Source organism: Pipistrellus hanaki, assembly GCF_964339955.1.
Source record: "Pipistrellus hanaki genome assembly, chromosome: 3".
NCBI classification, from domain to species: domain Eukaryota; kingdom Metazoa; phylum Chordata; class Mammalia; order Chiroptera; family Vespertilionidae; genus Pipistrellus; species Pipistrellus hanaki.
In genome coordinates this window covers 186192459-186214697 of record NC_140505.1, presented here as the reverse complement: position 1 = coordinate 186214697, position 22239 = coordinate 186192459, and the positions used below count along the sequence as shown (strand labels likewise).

Genomic DNA, 22239 nt, shown 5'->3' with positions numbered 1-22239 from the left:
TCTCTCTCATCGATGTTTCTAACTCTCTCTCTCCCTTCCTCTGTAAAAAAAAAAAAAAAAAAAAAAAATCAATAAAATATGTTTTAAAAAAAGGAGTAAATATTTTTTTCAGACCGTGCCCCTATCCTAAAACACCCTCCTGCACCCCAACCCTTATCTAGAGCCAATGTAATCTTTCAAAACAACTAACATCTTTCTTCCCCAAAACAGAATGTGTAAGAGCGCCCGCCAACTCCAGGACGGAGAACGTCCTGCCTTCTCCACCGCGCCCTGCTGCTGGTGGTTCAGACTCCACGCCCCAGGGCCTGGTCCTTTGCTGGCTAGGATTTAAGAATTTTTTTAAAAAGCAAGCAAAAATGGTCAGCTGTGGGATTATGTTTTGTTTAATAGTTGCTTCTCAGTTTCATTAGAAAAACTCCAAGGTGATGATGATGAGGCATGGCAGATATTTAATCATACCGACAGAGCGTCACTGACAGGACCTTAATCATACCCTAGGTGCTCAACAGGAAGAGCAATAACCCTTCAAACTGGGGCAGAAACAGTCCTTCAGACAGTCAGCAGACGTAGAGGTGAGGCTAGAGGATGAACCCAGCCCTGAATACAGTCAGAGGCCAGACCAGGGCATTCTTGATCCTTTTCTTTTTTTTTTTTTATTATTATTATTTTTTTAATATTTTAATGGTTTTTTACAGAGAGGAAGAGAGAGAGATAGTTAGAAACATCAATGAGAGAGAAACATCGATCAGCTGCCTCCTGCACACCCCCTACTGGGGATGTGCCCGCAACCAAGGTACATGCCCTTAACCGGAATCAAACCTGGGACCTTTCAGTCTGCAGGCCGACGCTCTACTGCTGAGCCAAACCGATTTTGGCCCAGGTTCAAATTTATCAACATTATGTTTATACCCATACTCCATGACACCACAGTACTAGTACATATCTTTAGAGCTTTTTTAAACGTAAATTTTACATACACTGGAATGCACAAATCTGAGTTGTGCAATTCTGAACGATCCTGATGAAAGCTTGGGATACTGACCCTAAATTCTGTCGAGTCTTCTTTGCTGGCAGAAGCAGCCCCTCTGCCACCATCTGAGACTGATCTAGTTTGGACTGAGAACCTACAGGTTCTCCCCTTAGGTAATTGCCTTGGTACTTGCCTCTGGACTTTTAACTAGATTGTACTCCTGCAGGCCCCAGAAGGTTAGGCACAAAATGTGACCCACAGGAAGTGCATGATAATCCAAAGAGAACTGCATGATTTTTCCCACATAAATAGATAAAAATCTGAGAATGTGTGTGGAAATGGATAGTAATGTGTGGGATAATTGGAAGGAACACAAAGTTGGATCAGGTTGAATTTAATGATATACACTGAATGGCCAGATTATGATGATCTCTGAATGCATAATAATCTGGCCACTCAGTGTATATTCTATATAATAAATGGCTAATATGCAAATTGTCCCCTTGGCCAGGAGTTCGACCAGCAGGCAGGCCAGTCAACGGCCCATGTCCCCTCACTCTGGCCAGGCTGGTCAGACCCACCCATGCACAAATTCATGCATCGGGCCTCTAATATATATATATATACACACACACTGAGTAGCCAGATTATGCATTCAGAGATCATAATAATCTGGCCACTCAGTGTCTATCCACAAAGCAGAGATTCTGGATTCAATGTTATAGCTCAAGGGTTCAAAAAGGCGCCAACAGTTAACTTGGTTGGTTGGCTGAAACATGTGCCATAAGGTATCCTATACTAAATGAATTCAAATGCCAGAACTGCCTTGTGTACTGGAGAAAGAATTCTGCCTCAAGACTGCAACATCAACTTTTGCGTGAGTTTCCAGCCAGCCCTACAAATGCATGAGTCAATTCCTTAAATGCATCAATCATTATCAATCAATCTACCTACCAATCTACATACATATGTATGTGCACATATATGTATGTGTGTGAATGTTAACTAGGTGTTTCTAGGTGCCTGATCCTGTGACGACGTCTTAAAGAAATAATCAGGAGTACCCAGCTGGCGTAGCTCAGGGTTTGAGCGTCAACCTATGAACCAGGAGGTCACGGTTCAATTCCCGATCAGGGCACATGCCCAGGTTGCAGGCTTGGTCCCAGGGTGGGGTCTACAGGAGGCAACGTTCAAAGATTTTTTCTCATCATTGTTGTTTCAGTCTCTCTCTCCCTCTCCCTTCCTCTCTGAAATCAGTAAAAAAATATTAAAAAGAAAAAATCAGCAGCTTTGCCAAGGCAGTTAACTTGAGCTAAAGGGGACCTTTCTACCTCGTTAGCCATTTACTCCAAATATGACCACGCTCCAGAGAAGCAGTGGGATCTGCAGAAGACGTACCTGCCATTGACAGGCCAGGTACGGGTGATGTCACTCACATAGCAAGAAGATTCACAACCTCCATCCAGCAGCACCATTTCCCCATCCTGGAAAAGAGCAAAATAGGTCAAAGTCGGTGACCCCTGGATTGTCAGTTATTTCTTCTTTTAACTCAAGCCCTTTGTGCCTTTCATGTATGTATACACACACACACACACACACACACACACACACACACACACACACTAGAGGCCTGGAGCATAGATTCATGCACAGGTGGGGTTCCTCGGCCTGGCCTGTGGGGATTGGGCCAAAACCGGCTCTCCCATATCCCCTGAGGGGTCCCAGAATCGGGCTCCCTCCTCTCTGGTTCCAGGTGTGTTACCTAAGAACCGCAGTGCCAAGTCATGGCAGCTCAGCAGCTCCTGTGCTGAGCATCTGCCCCCTGGCGGTCAGTGCACATCATAGCTACCGAACGGTCAGCATATCAGCCAGTGGCTTAGGCTTTTATATACTCCTACTGGGGATGTGCCTGAAACCAAGGTACATGCCCTTGACGGGAATCGAACCTAGGACCCTTCAGTCCGCAGGTCGACGCTCTATCCACTTAGCCAAATCGGTTTTGGCAGTATTCATTCTTAAAATCTGCCTGGCCAGTGTTGCTCAGTGGTTGAGCACAGATCCATGCACTAGGTTCCATTCTGGGTGAGGGCACAAGCACAGATTGTGGGCTCAATCCCCAGTGAGGGCAGCCAATCCATGTTGATATTTCTCTCTCATCAATGTTTCTATATCTCTCGCCCTCTCCCTTCCTCTCCTAGTCAATAAAAACATAAGAAAAAGAAAAAAAGTCTGTCTGCTCCCATATGCTTATCCACTGCAGCTACCAGTCCTTAGGGGAGGAGTGCTATAAAAGAAAATGAGCAGAGGCTTTAGGTAGAATATTTGCCTCTGCACTACTAATAGCATAATTTTTAAAAGTTTATTTTCCTCACCTACTAAACAGGCATGTTAATAACTGCTCCTATCTCATAGTGTTAACGTGAGGATCAAATGAGATAACGTCTGTAAAAGCATTTTGTTAAAGCTGAAAATTAGGGGACCCCAAAGTTAGTGAATTTCCCACTAGGGCCGTGGTTGGCAAATCGCGGCTCGTGAGCCACATGCGGCTCTTTGGCCCCTTGAGTGTGGCTCTTCCACAAAATACCATGGCCTGGGAGAGTCTATTTTGAAGAAGTGGCGTTAGAAGAAGTTTAAGTTTAAAAAATGTGGCTCTCCAAAGAAATGTCAATCGTTGTGCTGTTGCTATTTGGCTCTGCGGACTAATGAGTTTGCCGACCACTGTCCGAGGGCATCTGGACCCAGAGGAAGCAGCGCCGATGGGTGGCACTGTACCTTGATGAGCTGATTGTTCTTCACATAGTGCAACGTGTTGGACCGGTTACCGCCAGCAACCACGGGTGGGTAGGCTAAGATTTCTGCTCCCCGGGCTCGGCATTCAAATTCAAACTGGAAAAAACCACAGCAAAGTGTGACTGTAAGTGTGACTGAAGAAAGGCTTTCTTTAGGGCTGTCCAGCCCGGCTCTCCTCAACAGCACACACCTCCATTTAAGTTACTACTGAAAGCTATTCATCATACCAACAAAACTTTTCGTGCTTAATTTCAGGCCACTTTTAGTCTCACCCAGGCCTGTTATTCAATCCTGTGACTAAATCTGTTCTTTTCTTGTGAGTACTCTAAATTTCTGATTTTCAAATTAAGTCCAGAGAGGACACAGAAAACCTATGATCAAGGGAGAACAAAAAGATAACAGTTATGTAAAATTATTGTTTGTTGATTCTTATTTAGATAAACACTGGAATATGGCTTGCATTTTTAACAACAGCTCTAAATGACTATTGTCAAATAGCTACTGACCTACAAGCTCTGAAAAATAAAAATATGCTAGGCCGAGATCGGTTTGGCTCAGTGGATATAGCGTCAGCCTGCGGACTGAAAGGTCCCGGGTTCGATTCCGGTCAAGGGCATGTACCTTGGTTGCGGGAACACCCCCAGTGGGGGGGGTGCAAGAGGCAGCTGATCAATGTTTCTCTCTCATCGACGTTTCTAACTCTCTATCCCTCTCTCTTCCTCTCTGTAAAGAATCAATAAAATATTTTTTTAAAAATATGCTAGGCAAATGGTAAACTCTATGAATTTCATTATGTCCTAGGATGGAGCTTGAGACCGGCACGTGCTACTCTCTACAGCTCGACCTCAGTATCTTCCTTTAAATTGACTTAAACAGTACTAATCTTCTCATTTCACATTTTTGTAAATCCCTTCTTCTTCAATAGCTCCACTCTGCGGATTTTCTTCGTTTAACTGTTACTCCACATATTTTAGACTCACCTAATAAATTACTAGTCACATTTAAGAACCAAATCCTCTCCTGACCTCTTCCATAAAAGCCAACCAGATGCCACCTGCAAACCAATGACATTACTTTACGCATGTCTCCCAAACATTTAAAGCTCACCTTAGCATAAAGAAAGCTCTCATTCACAGGCGCTTTGCTGGCAAACATGGTCTCTATGAAAGCCTGCAAATAGAAGGGAGGATGGAAAGAAGTCTAATTTTAACGACTCTGCTTACTCAAATGTTCAAAACACTCTTTCCTATAAAGATCAAGGGCAGACTTTATGACTGCCACTTACGGTTGTCTTATCACAGCGTAGCCCATACGCTCAATTAACACTTGACTTCTCACTTCACCAGGTGCTATTTAAATGTTTGTATTTTGATATAAAATGGAATTTCTTTGCATTTCATCCCATGCTTCTTATAACCAGAATACATCATGAGTAGACACTGTACAGCTTACGGGGAAGGGACAGTGGAGAGAAAAAGCAGGAAGGATTGCATGAGGGCCTGTGTGCAGGTCCACATGCAGCTGATGTGAGAGGAGGGAGCCTGTGACACTTGAGGCTGTTCAGTATGTGTCACGCACCTGTGGGAGAAGGAGATATAAAGCTGGAAGGGGAAAGGCAGAAGAGGCCAGATCATGAAAGGCCCTGAGTGAGCATGTTGAAATTTAATCCTAAAAACAGCAAGGCGCCGAGACCAGTTTGGCTCAGTGGTAGAGCGTTGGTCTTCGGACTGAAGGGTCCCAGGTTCGATTCCGGTCAAGGGCATGTACCTGGGCTGCGGGCACGTCCCCAGTGCGGGATGTGCAGGAGGCAGCTGGTCTATGTTTCTCTCTCATTGACATTTCTAGCTCTCTATATCTCTCCCTTCCTCTCTGTAAAAAATCAATAAAATATATTTAAAACAACAACAAACAAACAAACAAAAACAACAAGGCACTACCAAAGAACTTTACGAGAAGGGCAGTCAGATTTGAAGAGATCACCGTGGCTGGGGTAGAGTTAGACCCAGGCAACAGCGAAGCAAAGAGACAGCAAAGGAGTGTCAGGTGTCCTACTGTGCTAGGCACAGGCCGAAATAACACAGCTTGGTATGAAACCAGGTCTGCCTTCCACTACACTCTCTGCCTCCCAAGAAGAGAACTTGGGGACCAGTTAATTAGATACAAGGTCTGGGAGAACAATTATGTAGGAAACTTCCATATTTCTATATAAGGTAGCTGGGTTGATGTTATTATTAACCACAAAATAGAATACAAGAGAAGAGGCAGGTCTGGTAGAGCTGGCAGAGCACAAGTTTAGACAATTTCAGGAAATTCAGGTAGAAATGTCCAGGAGGCAGGATATATATATGTTCAGTCATAGGAGAGATCTGGCCTGGATAGGTCTGCCTCACCCTGCTTTTACTTCTGCCCATACATTCTACCAATTCTCCTCTTTTGAAAGGTTACTTAACTCTAATGGCAAGGCTCTTTACTTATTGTACTAGGTGTACCTAGTTAATAATGGTTAATAATGCGGATTTTTCAATAGATGGAGTTACACATATGTTGATATATATGCGATTTGATATGTATACTACTTTGTTGTAATGATAGCAAGCTTCAAAACTTCATATGTCAAATTTGCTGAAGGTGTTAACATCATAGATACTTTTATGCTTAAAAATGTCCAATTTCATGCCCAAAAAAAAAAAAAGAGCGTTTGAGACAAGTTTTAGTGCATTACTTTATTTTGAAGAAAAAGTTATCGTATACTTTGGGAAGCTTATGGTGGACATGATCCATCTCAAGATACTTTTGAACGCTGGTTTATATGCTTAAAAGTGATTATTGCGATGTGAAAGACAAAGAACATCTAGGTCAACCAAAAAAGTTTGGAGACCAACAATTGCAAGCATTATTGGATGAAGATGCATGTCAAACTCAAAAACAACTTGCAGGAAGATTAAATGTTGCTCAGCAATTTCCGATCGTTTACAAGCCATGGGAAAGATTTTAAAGGAAGGGAAATTGGAGCCACATCAACTGAACAAAAGACAAATGGAAAACTAAAAAGTCACCAGTAAAATGTTGCTTCAAAGGCACAAAAAAATTTTTTTTTGCATCAAATTGTGACTGGCGATGAAAAGTGGATTTATTTTGAGAATCCCATATGCACAAAATCATAGGTTGATCCAGGTCAACCATCAACATCGACTGCAAGACCAAATCATTTGATGGGATCAGGAAGGTGTGGTGTATTATGAGCTTCTAAAACCAGGTGAAACCTTTAATACTGATGGCTACTGACAACAAATGTTCAATCTATTGGCACATTCATGAAACCACTGGAATGTGCCAATAGACACGGCAAAGTAATTTTGCTTAATGATGACGCACCATTGCACACTTCAAAACCAGTTAAAGATCTTGCCTGGAAAGTATTAACCCACCCGCTGTATTCACCAGACCTTGCTTCTTCAGATGACCACTTGTTCTGATCAATTGCACACGTACTTTCTGAGCAGCACTTCAAAACATAAGAAGTGGAAAATTGGATCTCTGAATGTTTTGCCTCAAAACAAGAAAAGTTCTATTGGGATGGTTTCCACAAATTACCTAAAGATGGGGGAAATGTGTAGCTAGCGATGGACATTACTTTGAATACAGCACTTTTGATGTTTCTCTTGAAATTATCATGTTTTTGTTTATTACAAAATCCACATTAACTGGTACACCTAGTAAACCAAATCAGACTGCAAGAAAATCCAATTGATCCGTATCACAGAGACAAATTATATTTGGCTTATTCCCCAAAAGATAGGAAACTTCCATTTGGGCTGAAAACACAAATATAGCATCATTATTCTTAAGAAAACTATTTTGCACAAATATTAAAAAATCTTACAGAATAATTCTACACCAGAATTGGGAATACTTAAAGACAATATTCGAATTTAATACTTCTAAATTTTGGCACACTTAAAATAGTCTTTCACTAGCAGCATAGACAAGTGACAGAAGTGCAGATCAGAATACTCCCAGGTAAATTTGTAATTGATTTTACATCTTATGCAAAGACATCTGATCTCTGATCACCAATTTCTTGGAGCCCTGAACATTATCCCAATCTATTCTTAGCTACTTCTCTTCCTTATTTTAAAAATCAATGATTTGACGGAAAACAAAGACATAGACTTTTCACATTCGTAATTAGTTGTAAGTTTTCTTTGTTGGTCTAGCCAAAGCTACAACACTGGACAGTATACTAGACAGACTAGAGCACTTCCTGAGGAAGTCACCAAATGGGGTAAAATGAAACAGATGAGGGAATAGTTCAGGAAAACAATGTTTAACTTTGGGAAGACTATAGGTGGAACTCAGAAAAATAGCCTTCAAATGTTTGTGTGCTATAATGCTATGAAGTTAATTCTAGTAGGCCTGGAATTAACTTGAGCTGTTTTGTTCAAGGCCCTGCATGTAATGGGTCCTGGTTAAGGCCTGAAACGTACCGATTAATAGTGTTGAGAGGAGTTTCAGAGCAGTTTGCATCAGTTTGTCAGTATTGGTGACAGTGAGATTAATGGTTTGTATTTGGTTTCCACGAGAACTCCAAAAGGCTATGTTGTTACATAGCAGGAATCTACCAATTCGGTCCAAACCAGAAAAATCTCTAGTTGAGATTCCATTTTGGGCTCCCTGGTTTCCAGGTGTTCCATGCAGGCATCTGTGGTTCCTGATCCAGGAGAGAAAATGCATCCTGTCCAGCTCTTACTGAGCGCGGACAGGACAGCAGGAGCCTGAACTTGGCTTTTTGGTCCCTGGCTGTGAGACAGCCACTGGATGTGACAGGTATTCTTATGTTAATGCTGTTGCTATACTGCACCCTTTCGTGTTAATTGTAGACTTATAAGCATTGCCCTTTTGGGTCCTATGATTCTTTTTTAACCATCAAACTGCTACTATTATTGCTGTTATTGTCAGGAAAGGAAATAAAATTAATTGATGTTGCTCCAAGGAGAAACAACTGAGATCATGGGTGAAAAATACAAGGCGGCAGATTTACTTTGCCTTGCAAAGTACTGAGTCTCCAGACGTGTTCTCTCAGTGTCAAGATTGAAGCTGCATGTTCACCTGCCATGAAATTACTGCATTAAGTACACAACCTCAAAGTACCCCCTGAACCCTAAGAGCTTAGATATTTTTCATCTGAAATGCTTTTGCAGTAGGAAATCACACCTGTGACGTCAGCTTTCCAGCAATCTGCATTCGTTCAATTTCAGCAGGAGATTTGATCAGCCGTAGGCGCTGTACCAGCTGCTGGACAGCCCGAACCTTGTTCTTGCTCTTGGTTTTGACCTCAGTCAGATGCTGCATATAGTCCGAGTGAAGCTGTGCGTGAGCGGGCCTCATCCAGTCATACCAAAGGGTATTTGTCTCGGCTTAAAGTAAGATGCCAAAAATCAATTTTAAATAAGACTAACAGCAACAACAACAAATACCAACTGTCACGATGACTTAAACAAGAGTCAAACTATAAAACGTGGTATGAAACGCTAACACAAACATGTCAAACTCGCAGCCACAAGTTTGACATGCTGCTCCAAAGCAGTGGTTTGCAACCTTTCTACTGTCGCGACCCTTTAATCCAGCTCCTCATGTTGTGGTGACCCCGACCATAACATTATTTTCATTGCTACTTCATAACTGTGATGTTGCTGCTGTTATGAATCGTAATGTAAACATCTGTGTTTTCCGATGGTCTTAGGCGACTCTGCTAGCGGTTCTCAACCTGTTGGTTGGTAAAAGGAAGTTCTCTCAGGAGCAATTCTTCACGCCTACAGAAATGCTACAGTTGATAGTATGTGCTAATCCACTCTTATCCAGGAAATCTTTTCTTTCCCATCTGCTATTTTCATTATAGACTAGCACTATTCAACTTTTAACTATATTTGTCTGATATAAAAGAAGTAGGCGTATTATGAAAATGATTTCCATTTACACCAAGTCTCCATTTCTTTTTAAAAATTTATTTTGTTAAATAGAATTTATTGGGGTGACATGGTTAATATATTAGAGGCCCGATGCATGAAATTCACACAGGGGGGCTCGGCCCCCATCCACAGTGGCAGCTGGGGGCCTCTGCCACTCTGGCTTTGTCTGAAAAGATGTCCAGTCTAATTAGCATATTATGTTTTTATTATTATAGATAGGTTTCAGGTATGCAATTCTATAATACCTTCCTTTTATTTTTTTTCTGACAGTAGCTAATGAGCAACTGCATTCTCAAACTATGCCTAACGGATTGTATGTTTTGTGTGTTTTAATAAAAATGTTTAAAATTGATTTTTAGCGAGAGAGGGAGAAGAAGAGAGAATTGGCTACCTCTGGTACGCCACCTACTGGGGATCAAGCCCACCGTGTACCCTAACTGGGAATCAAACCGGCAATCTTTTGGTAGACAGGACGATGCTCAACCAACTGAGCCAGGGCAAGGGACAAAGTAATTTCAAGAAATAGAATAGCTACAAAGAAAAAGATTCTATGCCCACATTCATGAAGACTTTGAAGATTATGAAAGTTCCACTAGCTTAGTTGGGTAATCATTTCTACAAAATAGAAAATATTTTATAAATGGAAAGAATTGAAACATACCTATTAGAATGTGCATATTCAAGGGATCTTTGTAGGAAACAAATCCGTAAATTCCATGACTGTTGGAAACTATTTTGGAATTCTGTTTTACAAACTGACTTCAGAAATGGTTTATAAAAAAGAAAAATCAGCCGGGTCCGGTTTGGCTCATTGGATAGAGCGTCGGCCTGTGGACTAAAAGGTCCCGGGTTCGATTCCGGTCAAGGGCATGTACCTTGGTTGCGGGCACATCCCCAGTAGGGGGTGTGCAAGAGGCAGCTGATCGATGATTCTCTCTCATCGATGTTTCTAACTCTCTATCCCTCTCTCTTCCTCTCTGTGAAAAATCAATAAAATATATTTTAAAAAAAAGAAAAAAAGAAAAATCAGACTAAAATTTTACAATCCTTGCCCTGGCAGTGTGGCTTAGTTGGCTGAGCACCATCCCATGCACTGAAAGGTCGCCAGTTCAATTTCTGGTCAGGGCTCTTGCGAACCTGATCTCCAGTAGGGGTATGCAGGAGGCAGCTGATTGATGTTTCACTCTCACATCGATGTTTCTATCTCTTAAAAAAAAAAAATTAAAAAATTTTTTTTTCACAATCTTGCATTATTTTGTCTAAAACCAGTATTTTCCAACATGATCATCTATCTTATTTAACACATTTGGCTCTAAGTGACTTTGGATACTTTAAAAATGCTTCCAGAACTATAGATTTACAAGAATCTCTAAGGATAGTTTATATTGTTATGGAGGTTCTGCAAAGTTCCAGAAACGGAATCCCAAAATATTCTGAGTGATCATACAATAATTTCACCAGAATTAATGTAGAGAAAGTGACTATTTTGAGAAGTATAAATTGTGTATGTAAATTACCTAAGAATCTTGTTAAAATGTAGTTCTGATTTAGTCAGTATGAAAGGAGGGCCTACGATTTTACATTTCCAACATCTACTATGCATTTGTAATTCTAATATGCATCACCAGGTGATTTTGATGCTGGTGATGCTTAGATCCTTTTTTGAGAATACTACTTCATTTTGAAGAATTGGCAAAAACAGTAAAAAGCAGTGATCAAAGGACAATACACTGGTCAGTAATCTTAAAGAGTGGCCCACCCTCCACTTTAGAAGGAAATCCACTCTTTGGGATTTCACACAAGGACAGTTAACAGTCTATGTGAATGAATACTCTAGTGAGATTTAGCAAATGAATAAATGAAGTCTTTAAAGTAGACCAGTCTTTGGTAAAAATTTATGTTCCTTTCTTGGTGCTTAAGAGAAACCACTGCTATGGATAATCATTTCAGGACATTAAGAACTGTGTCTGAATAGGTAAGGAAGGTCTCAATCCCGATCTGGCCTGTCATTTGACTTCTGCTCCCATTGGTTACCTTTCAGTTTTGAAACCAGATGCTGAAATTCGTCCAGCGTATAGGTTTCATCCACACCGGTTAGAGCTAAGGCGCCATCAGCGCCCGACCGAGGGCCGTCCCAAAGTTCCCGACTGGGGTCTCTCCGAGGCACGAAGAGCACGGCCTTGTGTGCGGGGAGCTGCTTGCCAGGGAGGCTCTGAAGGACCAGAATGCTGTCGGGCTCCTGGAATCCACACAGGTACAGGAAGTTGTTGTCTTGGTGGAAAGTGTAGGGGATGTCATTGCTCATGTAGTACGTAGGGTTGGATAGCAGAACCACTGTCTGGTCTGTCCCACTCTGCCCGTGTGCTTCCTTGTGGATCAGAGACATTAATTTGTGTCTGCGAAGTGCATATTCCACCTGGGTTAGTCCTGGAGTCACCTCCCCTAGAAATGACAAACAACAGTGATGCTTTGCATTTCTTTAGTGCCAAAGTATGCAAGGTAGTTTAATATTAGATAAAGATACCCAAGTTCATTTCAATTTAGGCCAAATCTCTTCATAGCATATGGAGAATTATGGGATAACCCAGGTTTAAATTTTCTATTCTATTATAAAAATTTGAAAACACACACACACACACACACACAAAAACACAAAAAAACAAGATAGTGAGAAATTGAGCAGCTGCTCCTGCACGCCCCCCACTGGGGATCGAGCTGGCAAGCCAGGCATGTGCCCTGACCAAGAATCGAACCAAACCTCCTGGTTCATAGGTCGACACCCAGTCACTGAGCCACAATGGCAGGGCCATATTATTGATATTTTGTGGTTGAGTGTGGACTCTGTCGGACTGTTGTGAATTGAAATCCTGGCTTAACAGCTGACTTGGGGAGAGCTACCAATCTGTTCTATGCCTCAGTTTCCTCATCTTTAAAATGGACATAATAAGCCCTGGCTGGGTGGCTCGGTTGGCGGGAGCATTGTCCCGTACACCAAAAGGTTGCGTGTTCGATTCCCTTTCAGGAAATATACCTAGATTGTGGGTTCAATCCCTGTTTGGGGCACATATAAAGGTGAACAGTGAGTTCTTAAATGAGTAGAACAACAAAAATCAATGTTTCTCTCTCTCTCTCAAATCAATAAATAAAAATTACAACAAAAAAAAAACCAATTAAACAATCACTGAAATATGAACACCTGATTGTAAAACTTTTAAGAGAAGATTTTGGAGTTATTATCTTTAAATCATTCTAGAATCAATCTAGAATATATTTTTATTAATTTCAGAGAGAGGAAGGGAGAAGGAGAGATAGAAATGATGAGAGAGAATAATTGATTGGCTACCTCCTAAACACTCCAATTGGGGATCAAGCCTGCAACTAGGCATGTGTGTTACCTCCTTGTTCATAGGCTGACGCTCAACCACTGAAAAATTTTACCTTCTTCTCTCCCTTCTCACTTACCACAATGTCCAAAGCCTTTGTCTAGGAGAATGAAAATTAGGGTAGGCATCCCTTCCCCTCATAGCTGAGATGAACGTGAATGTGTATGAACATGTATGTGTGTATATTTATTTGCACTTATTTTTTGTTGTTAATCTTCACCTGAGGATATTTTTCCCATTGTTTTCTAGAGAGTGAAGGGAGGGAGGAAGTGTGAGGGGAGAGAGAGACAGAGATAGAAAGACAGAGAGAGAAACATCAATGTGAAAGAGACACACTGATTGGTTGCCTCCAGCACGTGCCCCAACTGGGCCGGGGACGAACTGGAAACCTTTGACCAGCAATTGGTGTGTGGGCTGACGCTCTAACCACTGAGAACACTGGCCAAGGCTCCGTTCACTTTTTATTTTGCTAACATGTATAAAACATACATAACAAACATTCTAGATACAGAGACCATCATTTTGACAATATGATTACTAGTTTCAGGGCCTGGAAAATGCAGCTCACCACATAAAAGTATCTCAGCACAAGAAATCAATAATTTTCAAAGCTGGTAAAGCTTAATATCAATTCCACATTTTAAAAAAGATTGATGCTAAAGGTAGGTTAATAGGGTAGAGAAATACTTAAATTTATATCAACTGGGTTGCTAGTAAGCTTACCTTACAGCTTTGAAAAAATCTGATTTCTTGTGTGTTTCAGTGGTGAGCTGCATTTCCTGAGTCTCAGCCGACTTCCCAGCAGGAATTCGTCTCATGAAGAATCAGCAAAAAGAAGCCCTCACTGAGAGACACACTGGGATCGTTCACTGAGTGGAGACAGTGAAAGAGCAACACATTTCTAAAGGCACTTTAGACTGGTCGCATCTATGCGTACACAGAAAACACAGATTTAACTTCTCATGGCAGACTGGAAACCCTGGCTGCTTTTTGACCAAGCATGTGGTTTCACTCCACCTACCTCTTTGGGATGACAGTCATTCACCACCGTTCACCCCTCATGCCTTTTTAATAAAACAAAATAGAAACGTTTAGGCATGAATTTGAGCGACAGTGATGACATAGCTAGCAGGAACACTGGAGTCTTACAGCAGAAAACAATATTGGGGAGGTCAACTGTTATCAAATACAGAAACTAGAGAAGCAAATAAACACCAATTTTTGCATCATCTTTACAGTACTGTCACCTCTCAAAGCCGTGATGGTCAGATCGGAAAATCTTGCATAATCTATACAGGAATATTTTTGTTAAACGTTTGAAATGAGTATTTAACACTTTCAAGAAAAGCATGTTTTTGAAGATAACACACGAATTCATGAAGTATTCCTTTTTTTTTTTAAAGTATGTTTTATAAAATATCTTGAACACAGTAGTTCACTAGGAATTAATAGTTAGAACACAACTGTAGAAACTAAGTCTTAGAAAGCAATAGAACTTTTCTTTAAGAAAAGCCTAGGTACATATGTCACTGATAATTCTGAATGGTAAGGCTTAATAAAGTGTTTATGGCTCTAGATAGTGCTGTCCGTGGAGTACCAGTAGCCACATGTAGCTATTTAAGTTTAAATCTAAATTATTTAAAATAAAACTTAAAAATTTAGTTTCTTAGTTGCACTAGCAACATAGTAAGTATACAATAGCCACGTGTGGCTGGTGGCTCCTGTATTGAACAGCACAGCTCTAGATAAAGCACCTGAGAGAGAGACAGTTATATGGGTCAAGCCCTTACCTGGTCTGAGGAGGTGCGGGTGTGTGAAGGGGCTGGGCTGGCCCAAGTATCGGTTTGGAACCCTCCTGTCTGGGATGGGCTGCAGGCAGTACCTTCTCCGAGACCACGATGTGCATCCTAAGGAGAAAGAAAGAGGATGAAATGGGAGAAGGAATCTAGAAGGTCCTCACAGTACATGTGTACATCTATCCATCTCCAGCATTTGGGTGTTTTAGGAGAATGCAAATTAATTTCACCTTTGCCGAAACCGGTTTGGCTCAGTGGATAGAGCATCGGCCTGCGGACTGAAAGGTCCCAGGTTCGATTCCGGTCAAGGGCATGTACCTTGGTTTCAGGCACATCCCCAGTAGGGGGTGTGCAAGAGGCAGCTGATCGATGATTCTCTCTCATCGATGTTTCTAACTTTCTATCCCTCTCTCTTCCTCTCTGTAAAAAAATCAATAAAATATGCTAATGGCCTTTGCTTGTTTCCGATTACTCAACTTCTCAAAAATCAGCTCCAACATCTAGGAAGCCTGATTTTTAATTCCCCATCCCTACTGCATCTGATACGAAGGCCCCTCCTCAATGCTACTGCACTTAATTCTACAATATTTTGCTATTGTTATTAATCCTAACCTGAGGTATGTGTTCCATTGATTTTTTTAGAGAGAGTGGAAGGAAGACAAAGAGAGAAACATCGATGTGAGAGAGACACATAGATTGGTTGCTTCTTGCATGTGCCCGACCCAGGCGGAAATAGAATCTGCAACCCAGGTATAAGTCCTTGACTGGGAATCGAACCTGTGACCCTTGTGCGCAGGCCAACACTCTATCTACTGAGCCATACCAACCAGGGCTTAATCCTATTTTAAGACCTACTACACTGCACATAATTGCTAAATTAGTTTGCTATGAACTTTGGGAAGGTAGAGATTATTATTTGACTTTATTTTTCCCAGTGATGAAATTTGGGATATATTTTTGAAGGTCAAAAAGCCAACAAATCTGGGTTCTGATTAAATGCAGGGAGTAAAAAAAGCATATTAAGGATGATTCCCAGGTTTTTGCAAGTGGGTGGAAGGTTATGCCATTAAATGAAATGGAAAAGATTGAGATAATTATTGGCTATTCCAATGGAGAGGTCAAACAGTCTTAATTTGGTGGGTGAGTGTGAGGGATGAAGAGGAAGAGGTTAGATATAATAAATTAAGGTGTCCTAAGCACATGGGTGGTATCTAAAGTCCTGGGACTGAATTATTACCTCTGAAGATGGTATAGAGAAAGTCCAGGTACTCTATTATTTTGGTGTGAGGGGAAAAAGCACAGGAGAAAGGAAGAAAGCTGTAAGAATGTGGTATTTAGGAAGCTAAGGAAACAAGTGTGTTATGAGAGGGGAAGCACTTAACTGTGCTATGTGCTGCTAAATATGAGACCCAAAGAAAACTACTGGATTCAGCAACATGGAAGTCACTAGAGACCCTGACAAGAACAGTTTTAGTGGAATATAGAAGATAGACATCAAAATGGGTGAATTTACAAGATAAATAAGTTCTGGGGATGTAATGTACAGTATGGTAACTATAGCTAACAATTATGTATTGTATATTTGAAAGTTGCTAAAACAGTAAAACTTAAAAGTTCTTACAACAGCCCTGGCCAGGTGGCTCAGCTGGTTGTAGCTTTATCCCGTACATCAAAGAGTTGAAGGTTTGATTGAGGCAGGGCACATACCTAGGTTGCAGGTTCAATCCCCCATAGAGGGCTCATAATGTGCAATGTCCAGAACCGAAACTTTTTTTTAAAATATATTTTATTGATTTTTCACAGAGAGGAAGGGAGAGGGATAGAGAACTAGAAACATCGATGAGAGAGATACATCAACCAGCTGCCTCTTGCACACCTCCCACCGGGGATGTGCCCGCAACCAATGTACATGCCCTTGACTGGAATCGAACCCGGGACCCTTGAGTCCGCAGACCGATGCTCTATCCACTGAGCCAAACCGGTTTCGGCTAGAACCTAAACTCTTAAATCCTGGTCTAAGAAATGAGATAGAGTTGGAAAGAGTAGAATTTGGAATCAGACAAACCCAAGTTTAAATATCAGATTTTTCACTAATGAGCTAGGTTTCCTTAGGCAAATTACTATTTTTCAGAGGCTCAGGTTTCATATGGAAACAAAATATTTATTTTGCTGGAATGCCGTGACAGTTCAATGAGAAACTGCATGTAAGACACTTGCTACAGGATCTAACCCAAAGATGGTACTCAAATAATGTTCAATATTATTATTACTGCTATTTATTTTCAATGGCAGGCAAATATAATCACATGTGTACCATACATAGTATAAGCACAGATACTGGAGAGAATTGAAATGAAAGAGTTTTGCAATACTTCTAGTCAACTGGTATACAAACAAAAAGTAAAAAACATTCAAAGCTGACAAATGGTCTTGAAAGACTGGCTAGAAACGTACACTATTATTTTCTATGTCACTAGAGTATCATTTAAACAAGTTTTTTATACGTGTGATGAAAATAAAACAAAATAATATATAGAGGAGGAGAAACAGAGACAGATCATCACAGGCAATTTCCTAGGGCAATAAAATGAGCCAGGAATAGAAAGTACATCTTTTTAATTCAGGCCCAGCCTATTGATAATTTAAATTGTCCCCAAAGAAAAGCAACTTTGGTCGAGTTTGCTTCTAACTGGATATTTTTAAAATTGATTTTTAGAGACAATCAAAGGGTAGGGTGGAGCGAGGGAGAGGGAGAGAGAATGTCTACCTGGATTTTCTAATTCTAACTTTCCCACATGCAACTGATTTTCCACATAGCAGATACTGACCCATTAAAAATGTAAATCTGGCCCTAACCAGTTTGGCTCAGTGGATAGAGAGTTGGCCTGTGGACTCAAGGGTCCCAGGTTCAATTCCAGTCAAGGGCATGTATCTTGGTTGCGGGCACATGCCCAATAGGGGGTATGCAGGAGGCAGCTGATCAATGTTTCTCTCTCATCCATGTTTCTAACTCTCTCTCCCTCTCTGTAAAAAATCAATAACATATATTTAAAAAAAAAGGTAAATCTGATGCATTACCCCTCCCCGCCACCTGGCTTCCCACTAGAAATGAATGCCAGCTTTATTCAGAATGGGTCAAAAGTGGAAAACCAACATGTCCATCCACATGGCTGGTAGCTATTATACTGGGTCATCACAGCTCTAATGCCATCTCTTCAGGGGCCTGGGAAAACCAATGGAAGGTAGCTTTCTGCCATCACGCTACTTTTTTCTTTAAAGCACGTATCACATTATCTCCCATTTATTCGTTGCACTCTATGATAATGTAAACACCATGAAAACTGGCATTTTTAAAATTTAGCACTGTTATTACCAGTGGCTAAAACTGAGCCTTGCACAAAGTAGGAATTCAATATGTATTGAATACATAAATACACAGTTTTCAAAATCTTTTATTATGTTTTTTTAGACTTCTTCATTTTTCCAAACCAAAACATGCAAGCACTGGGAAGTAAGTTATTAGGACTTAGTAACCTAATAACTTAGAGATCACATTATGCAAGTGGCATGCGGTGGCCAGTAACAACAGGTTCCACTGATTTATGAGGAATTGTGTGAGGCTTCCAGAGAAATACAGGGGGATCATCCAGAGGGTTCAGGATGGTCTGGTATGACTCTGGACTAGCTCCATTTAGAAGGTCAAGTCCCTACCCAACCCCAGAATGACACCATAATTCGGCTCTCTCTGACATAAGTGTGTACCTCTGCCTGCCTCACAATCAGTACCCTATCGTCTCCTAGCGACCCGCAGGAACATTGTCTTCAATGTACAAATGTGCCTATTTGCAGTCACTCTACCACCACCACCAGCAGAGCCGGGACAGAAAGGAAACCCTGGTTCTTACTACCCAGGGCACCCCCTTCCAACAATTCGTTAAGACATGGTAGATTACTATGAAGTTCTAGGAGTTCAGAGATATGCTTCATGTGCGGACATTAAGAAGGCTTATCATAAAGTGGCACTTAAATGGCACCCTGATAAAAATCCAGAAAATAAAGAAGAAGCGGAGAGAAAATTCAAAGAAGTAGCTGAAGCATACGAGGTATTATCGAATGATGAAAAACGGGACATTTATGATAAATATGGCAAAGAAGGATTAAATGGTGAAGTCGGAAGTAATATTGATGATTCTTTTGAATATGGCTTCACATTCCATAAGCCAGATGATGTCTTTAAAGAAATTTTTGGTGAAAGGGACTCATTTTTATGTCTTTTCTTTGACGACTCACTCGAGGACCTTTTAAATAGTGCAAGGAGGTCCTATAGGAGGAGAAACAGAGGTGCAAGATCCTTTTTCTCGACCTTCCGTGAATATCCAGTTTTTGAGAGGTTTTATGAATATGATGCAAGATACGCACCATCTGACTCACTGGGCCATGAGGACATGAATTCTTTCTCTTCCCTGGCGTTTGAGGACAGTGGGCTGGACAGCGACGCACCCTTTACTGCACACAAAGCTGCTAACGGCAGAAAGACCAACACGAGCAGAATTATTGAGGAAGGAGAAGGCGAAGAGGATGGCGAGTTCGAGTCCTTCCTCATCATAAACGGTGCGGCCGCGGAGGAGGGCTTCGCAGAACACAGCTGGAGGAGGCAGCCACCTGACAGTGGTTCCCCGAAGTCCTACAGCTCCAAGCATGCCCCTCAGTGCACTTGCGTGGAAAAGGAGCCACGTGCACCGTGGGTCACCAGCAGCAAGGACCCCCCCGTTTTCCCAGCAGGATTCAAAGAAGGTGGTAAGAGGAAAAAGAAGAAGCGCAGAGAGGCGCACAAGAAGAAGTCAACCAAAAGGCATCGTTAAGATTGGCTCTTCAGACACATTATGATCATATAACATTTGGAACACGGCTCTTTGTGTTGTGATTTATCCGCCTTGTGGGTAGCTTCTGTTTAATACCAGAGTACGATTTACGATCACCACGATCAGCAGGATTGTGGTCTGGTTGTTTGGAGGTATGTCTGCAAAAGATGCGTTTGTGGTGACAATTACATTAAGAATTTGGAAAGTGACAAAGATGATTTTGCTTCTGTTTTTGAGCTAAAAGTTTACATATTAGGTTTTTAATAGCTTATGATCTATTTCGTTATTTTTCTTTTAATGAAAACTATACAAACTTCTGAAATATGTATAGCATTAGGAACTAAAAATGTATTGAGACATACAGGTTCAGGTTAGCTATCGATATATAATTATTCATGAAATGAGATAGAGCATTGGACAGAACTTAAAGACATTATAAATTAAAAATTAAAGTATAAAGTATTTTATTTTAAGTTAAAAATAGCTAGACTCATATTTGTACAGCCATGTCACAGCAGTAATTATTCACAATAGCCAAGAAGTACAACCAATCCAAATGTCAACCAATTAGTAAATACATAAAATATGTATACATACAGGCATAGAGTGGAATATTATTCAGCCATAAAGAGAACCTGGGACCCTTAAGTCTGCAGGCCAACGCTCTATCCACTGAGCCAAACCGGTTAAGGCCATGGTAAATTTTATGTTATATGTATTTTACTAACAAAACAAAACAAAACAAAACAAAACAAAAACAAAAACACCAGACTTACTATGGATTCCTCAGAGCAACCTGGCTATCTCATGTGCTCTAGACCAGTGCTCTATGAGTGAATCACTCCAGGTAAGAAACTTTCTATTTTGTTTTGTTTTGTTAATCTTTATCTGAGGTTATTTTTTTCCACTGATTTTTAGAGAGAGTGGAAGGGAGGGAGGGGGGAAATAGAAGGAAGGAATGGTGGAGACAGACAGACACACACATACACACACACACACACACACACACACACACACACACATCCTGATTGGTTGCCTCCTGCACAAGCCAGACCGGGCCTGGGGAACCAACTTGCAACCCAAGTATGTGCCCTTTGCCAGGAACTGAACCCATGACCCTTCAGTGCGCAGCCACACTCTGCCATTGAGCTATAATGGCCAAGGCTCCATTTTCTTTTTGAGTATCTATGCAGGATCTACAGATACTTTAGCCATTATAATTTAGGGTTATGATAGAAGATAAATAATGAGTTACAGACACATTAGACACTGAGCAAGTAGTTTGAACTAAATGTTTGAATACGTCCTTTCAAATGAACTTATTATTTAATTTTCAAAATATATTTCAGCCTATTGCTTCTTCTCATTTAACAGCATTTCTAAAAAAGCATTTTGATTGATTTTTAGAGAGAGGACCTACTGTTTTTCAAAGTGTTCTAGATAGCTGGGGTACAATAATGAATAAGGAGTAAAATTCTTAGTTGTCACAGACTGGAGAGAAACAATAAACAAATATTAAGTATATATAATGTTAGTCATAGTTGCTAAGGAAAAAATAAAGTAGGGGAAGGAGATAGAGGTTTTGAAGTATAAGAGCTGAAATAAAAATACTTTTATTGGTTTTTAGAGAGAGAGGAATGGGGTAGAGAGAAACACTGATGTGAGAGCATAACACTGATTGGCTGCCTCCTGCATGCCCCCTTATCAGGGATCAAGCCAGCAACCTGGGAATGTGCCCTAACTGGGAATCGAATCTTTCAGTGCACCCAACCAACTGAGCCACATGGGCCAGGCCAAGCGCTGGTATTTTAGCTAAGGCAGCCAGGGAAAAGTGACAGTTAAATCTGACTCAAGAGTGAAGGAGTTGGCCATGTGTATACCTGGTGAGATAGAACTCCAGGCAGAAGGAACAGCAAATGGAACATTCTAAGGCAACAGTTTGAGGAAATGGAGAAGTTCAGTGGTGGCCGATTAAAAGAGCAAATAAATGAAGAAATGTCATGCAGTGTTTGCTAGATCACAATATGGACTTTGTGATTATCTGTGGGGCAGGAAGCCCTGGAGGCTTTGATCAGAAGAGTGATGTAATCTGACACACTTAAACAGGCCCACTCTGGCTGCTGGCATTGGAAAGAGCCAAAGTAAGCAGAGACAGAAGCAGAGACATCAAGCTACTGCCACAATCCAGGCAAGAGATTGTAGTAGGCTGGTCCAGGACGGTGAAGGTGAAGAGTGGTCAAATTCTGGACATATTCTAAAGGTAGGGCCAAAGAGAATTTGCTAACAGGCTGGATGTTGAACATGATAAGAGTCAAGGTTTTTGGCCTTAGCCACAGGAAGCAGGAGTTGCTTTTATCTGAGAAAAGGCCAACATTTGAGATGCTTAATTTTATTAAGCACCTGGGAAGAAATGCTGCATGGACTTGTATCCTGGATGTTACTTGTCACTGAATTCTTCCTTTTTAAGCA

The 22239-nt window shown here is 41.0% G+C and overlaps 2 protein-coding genes across 3 annotated transcripts in view; one reads left to right on the top strand and one right to left on the bottom strand.

Moving 5' to 3' along the window:
* XPNPEP3 (X-prolyl aminopeptidase 3) overlaps positions 1-22239 on the bottom strand; it is a 33912-nt gene that overhangs the window by 7751 nt on the left and 3922 nt on the right. The window contains exons 2-7 of one of the 2 annotated variants that reach the window (XM_084879105.1): positions 14903-15019; positions 11764-12171; positions 8975-9177; positions 4868-4930; positions 3743-3856; positions 2369-2454 (exon numbers count right to left, since the gene is read on the bottom strand). In XM_084879105.1, the coding sequence (XP_084735231.1) occupies positions 2369-2454; positions 3743-3856; positions 4868-4930; positions 8975-9177; positions 11764-12171; positions 14903-15019 (991 nt within the window). Of the gene's footprint in view, positions 1-2368; positions 2455-3742; positions 3857-4867; positions 4931-8974; positions 9178-11763; positions 12172-13835; positions 13973-14902; positions 15020-22239 lie in introns of those variants that run through there. The other variant, XM_084879106.1, reaches the window with a different exon arrangement.
* DNAJB7 (DnaJ heat shock protein family (Hsp40) member B7) lies at positions 18479-19770 on the top strand (the record flags this gene model as incomplete). Its single annotated transcript, XM_084879130.1, has 1 exon — positions 18479-19770. The coding sequence occupies exon 1, from the start codon at positions 18850-18852 to the stop codon at positions 19768-19770; it is 921 nt and encodes a 306-aa protein (XP_084735256.1). The 5' UTR covers positions 18479-18849.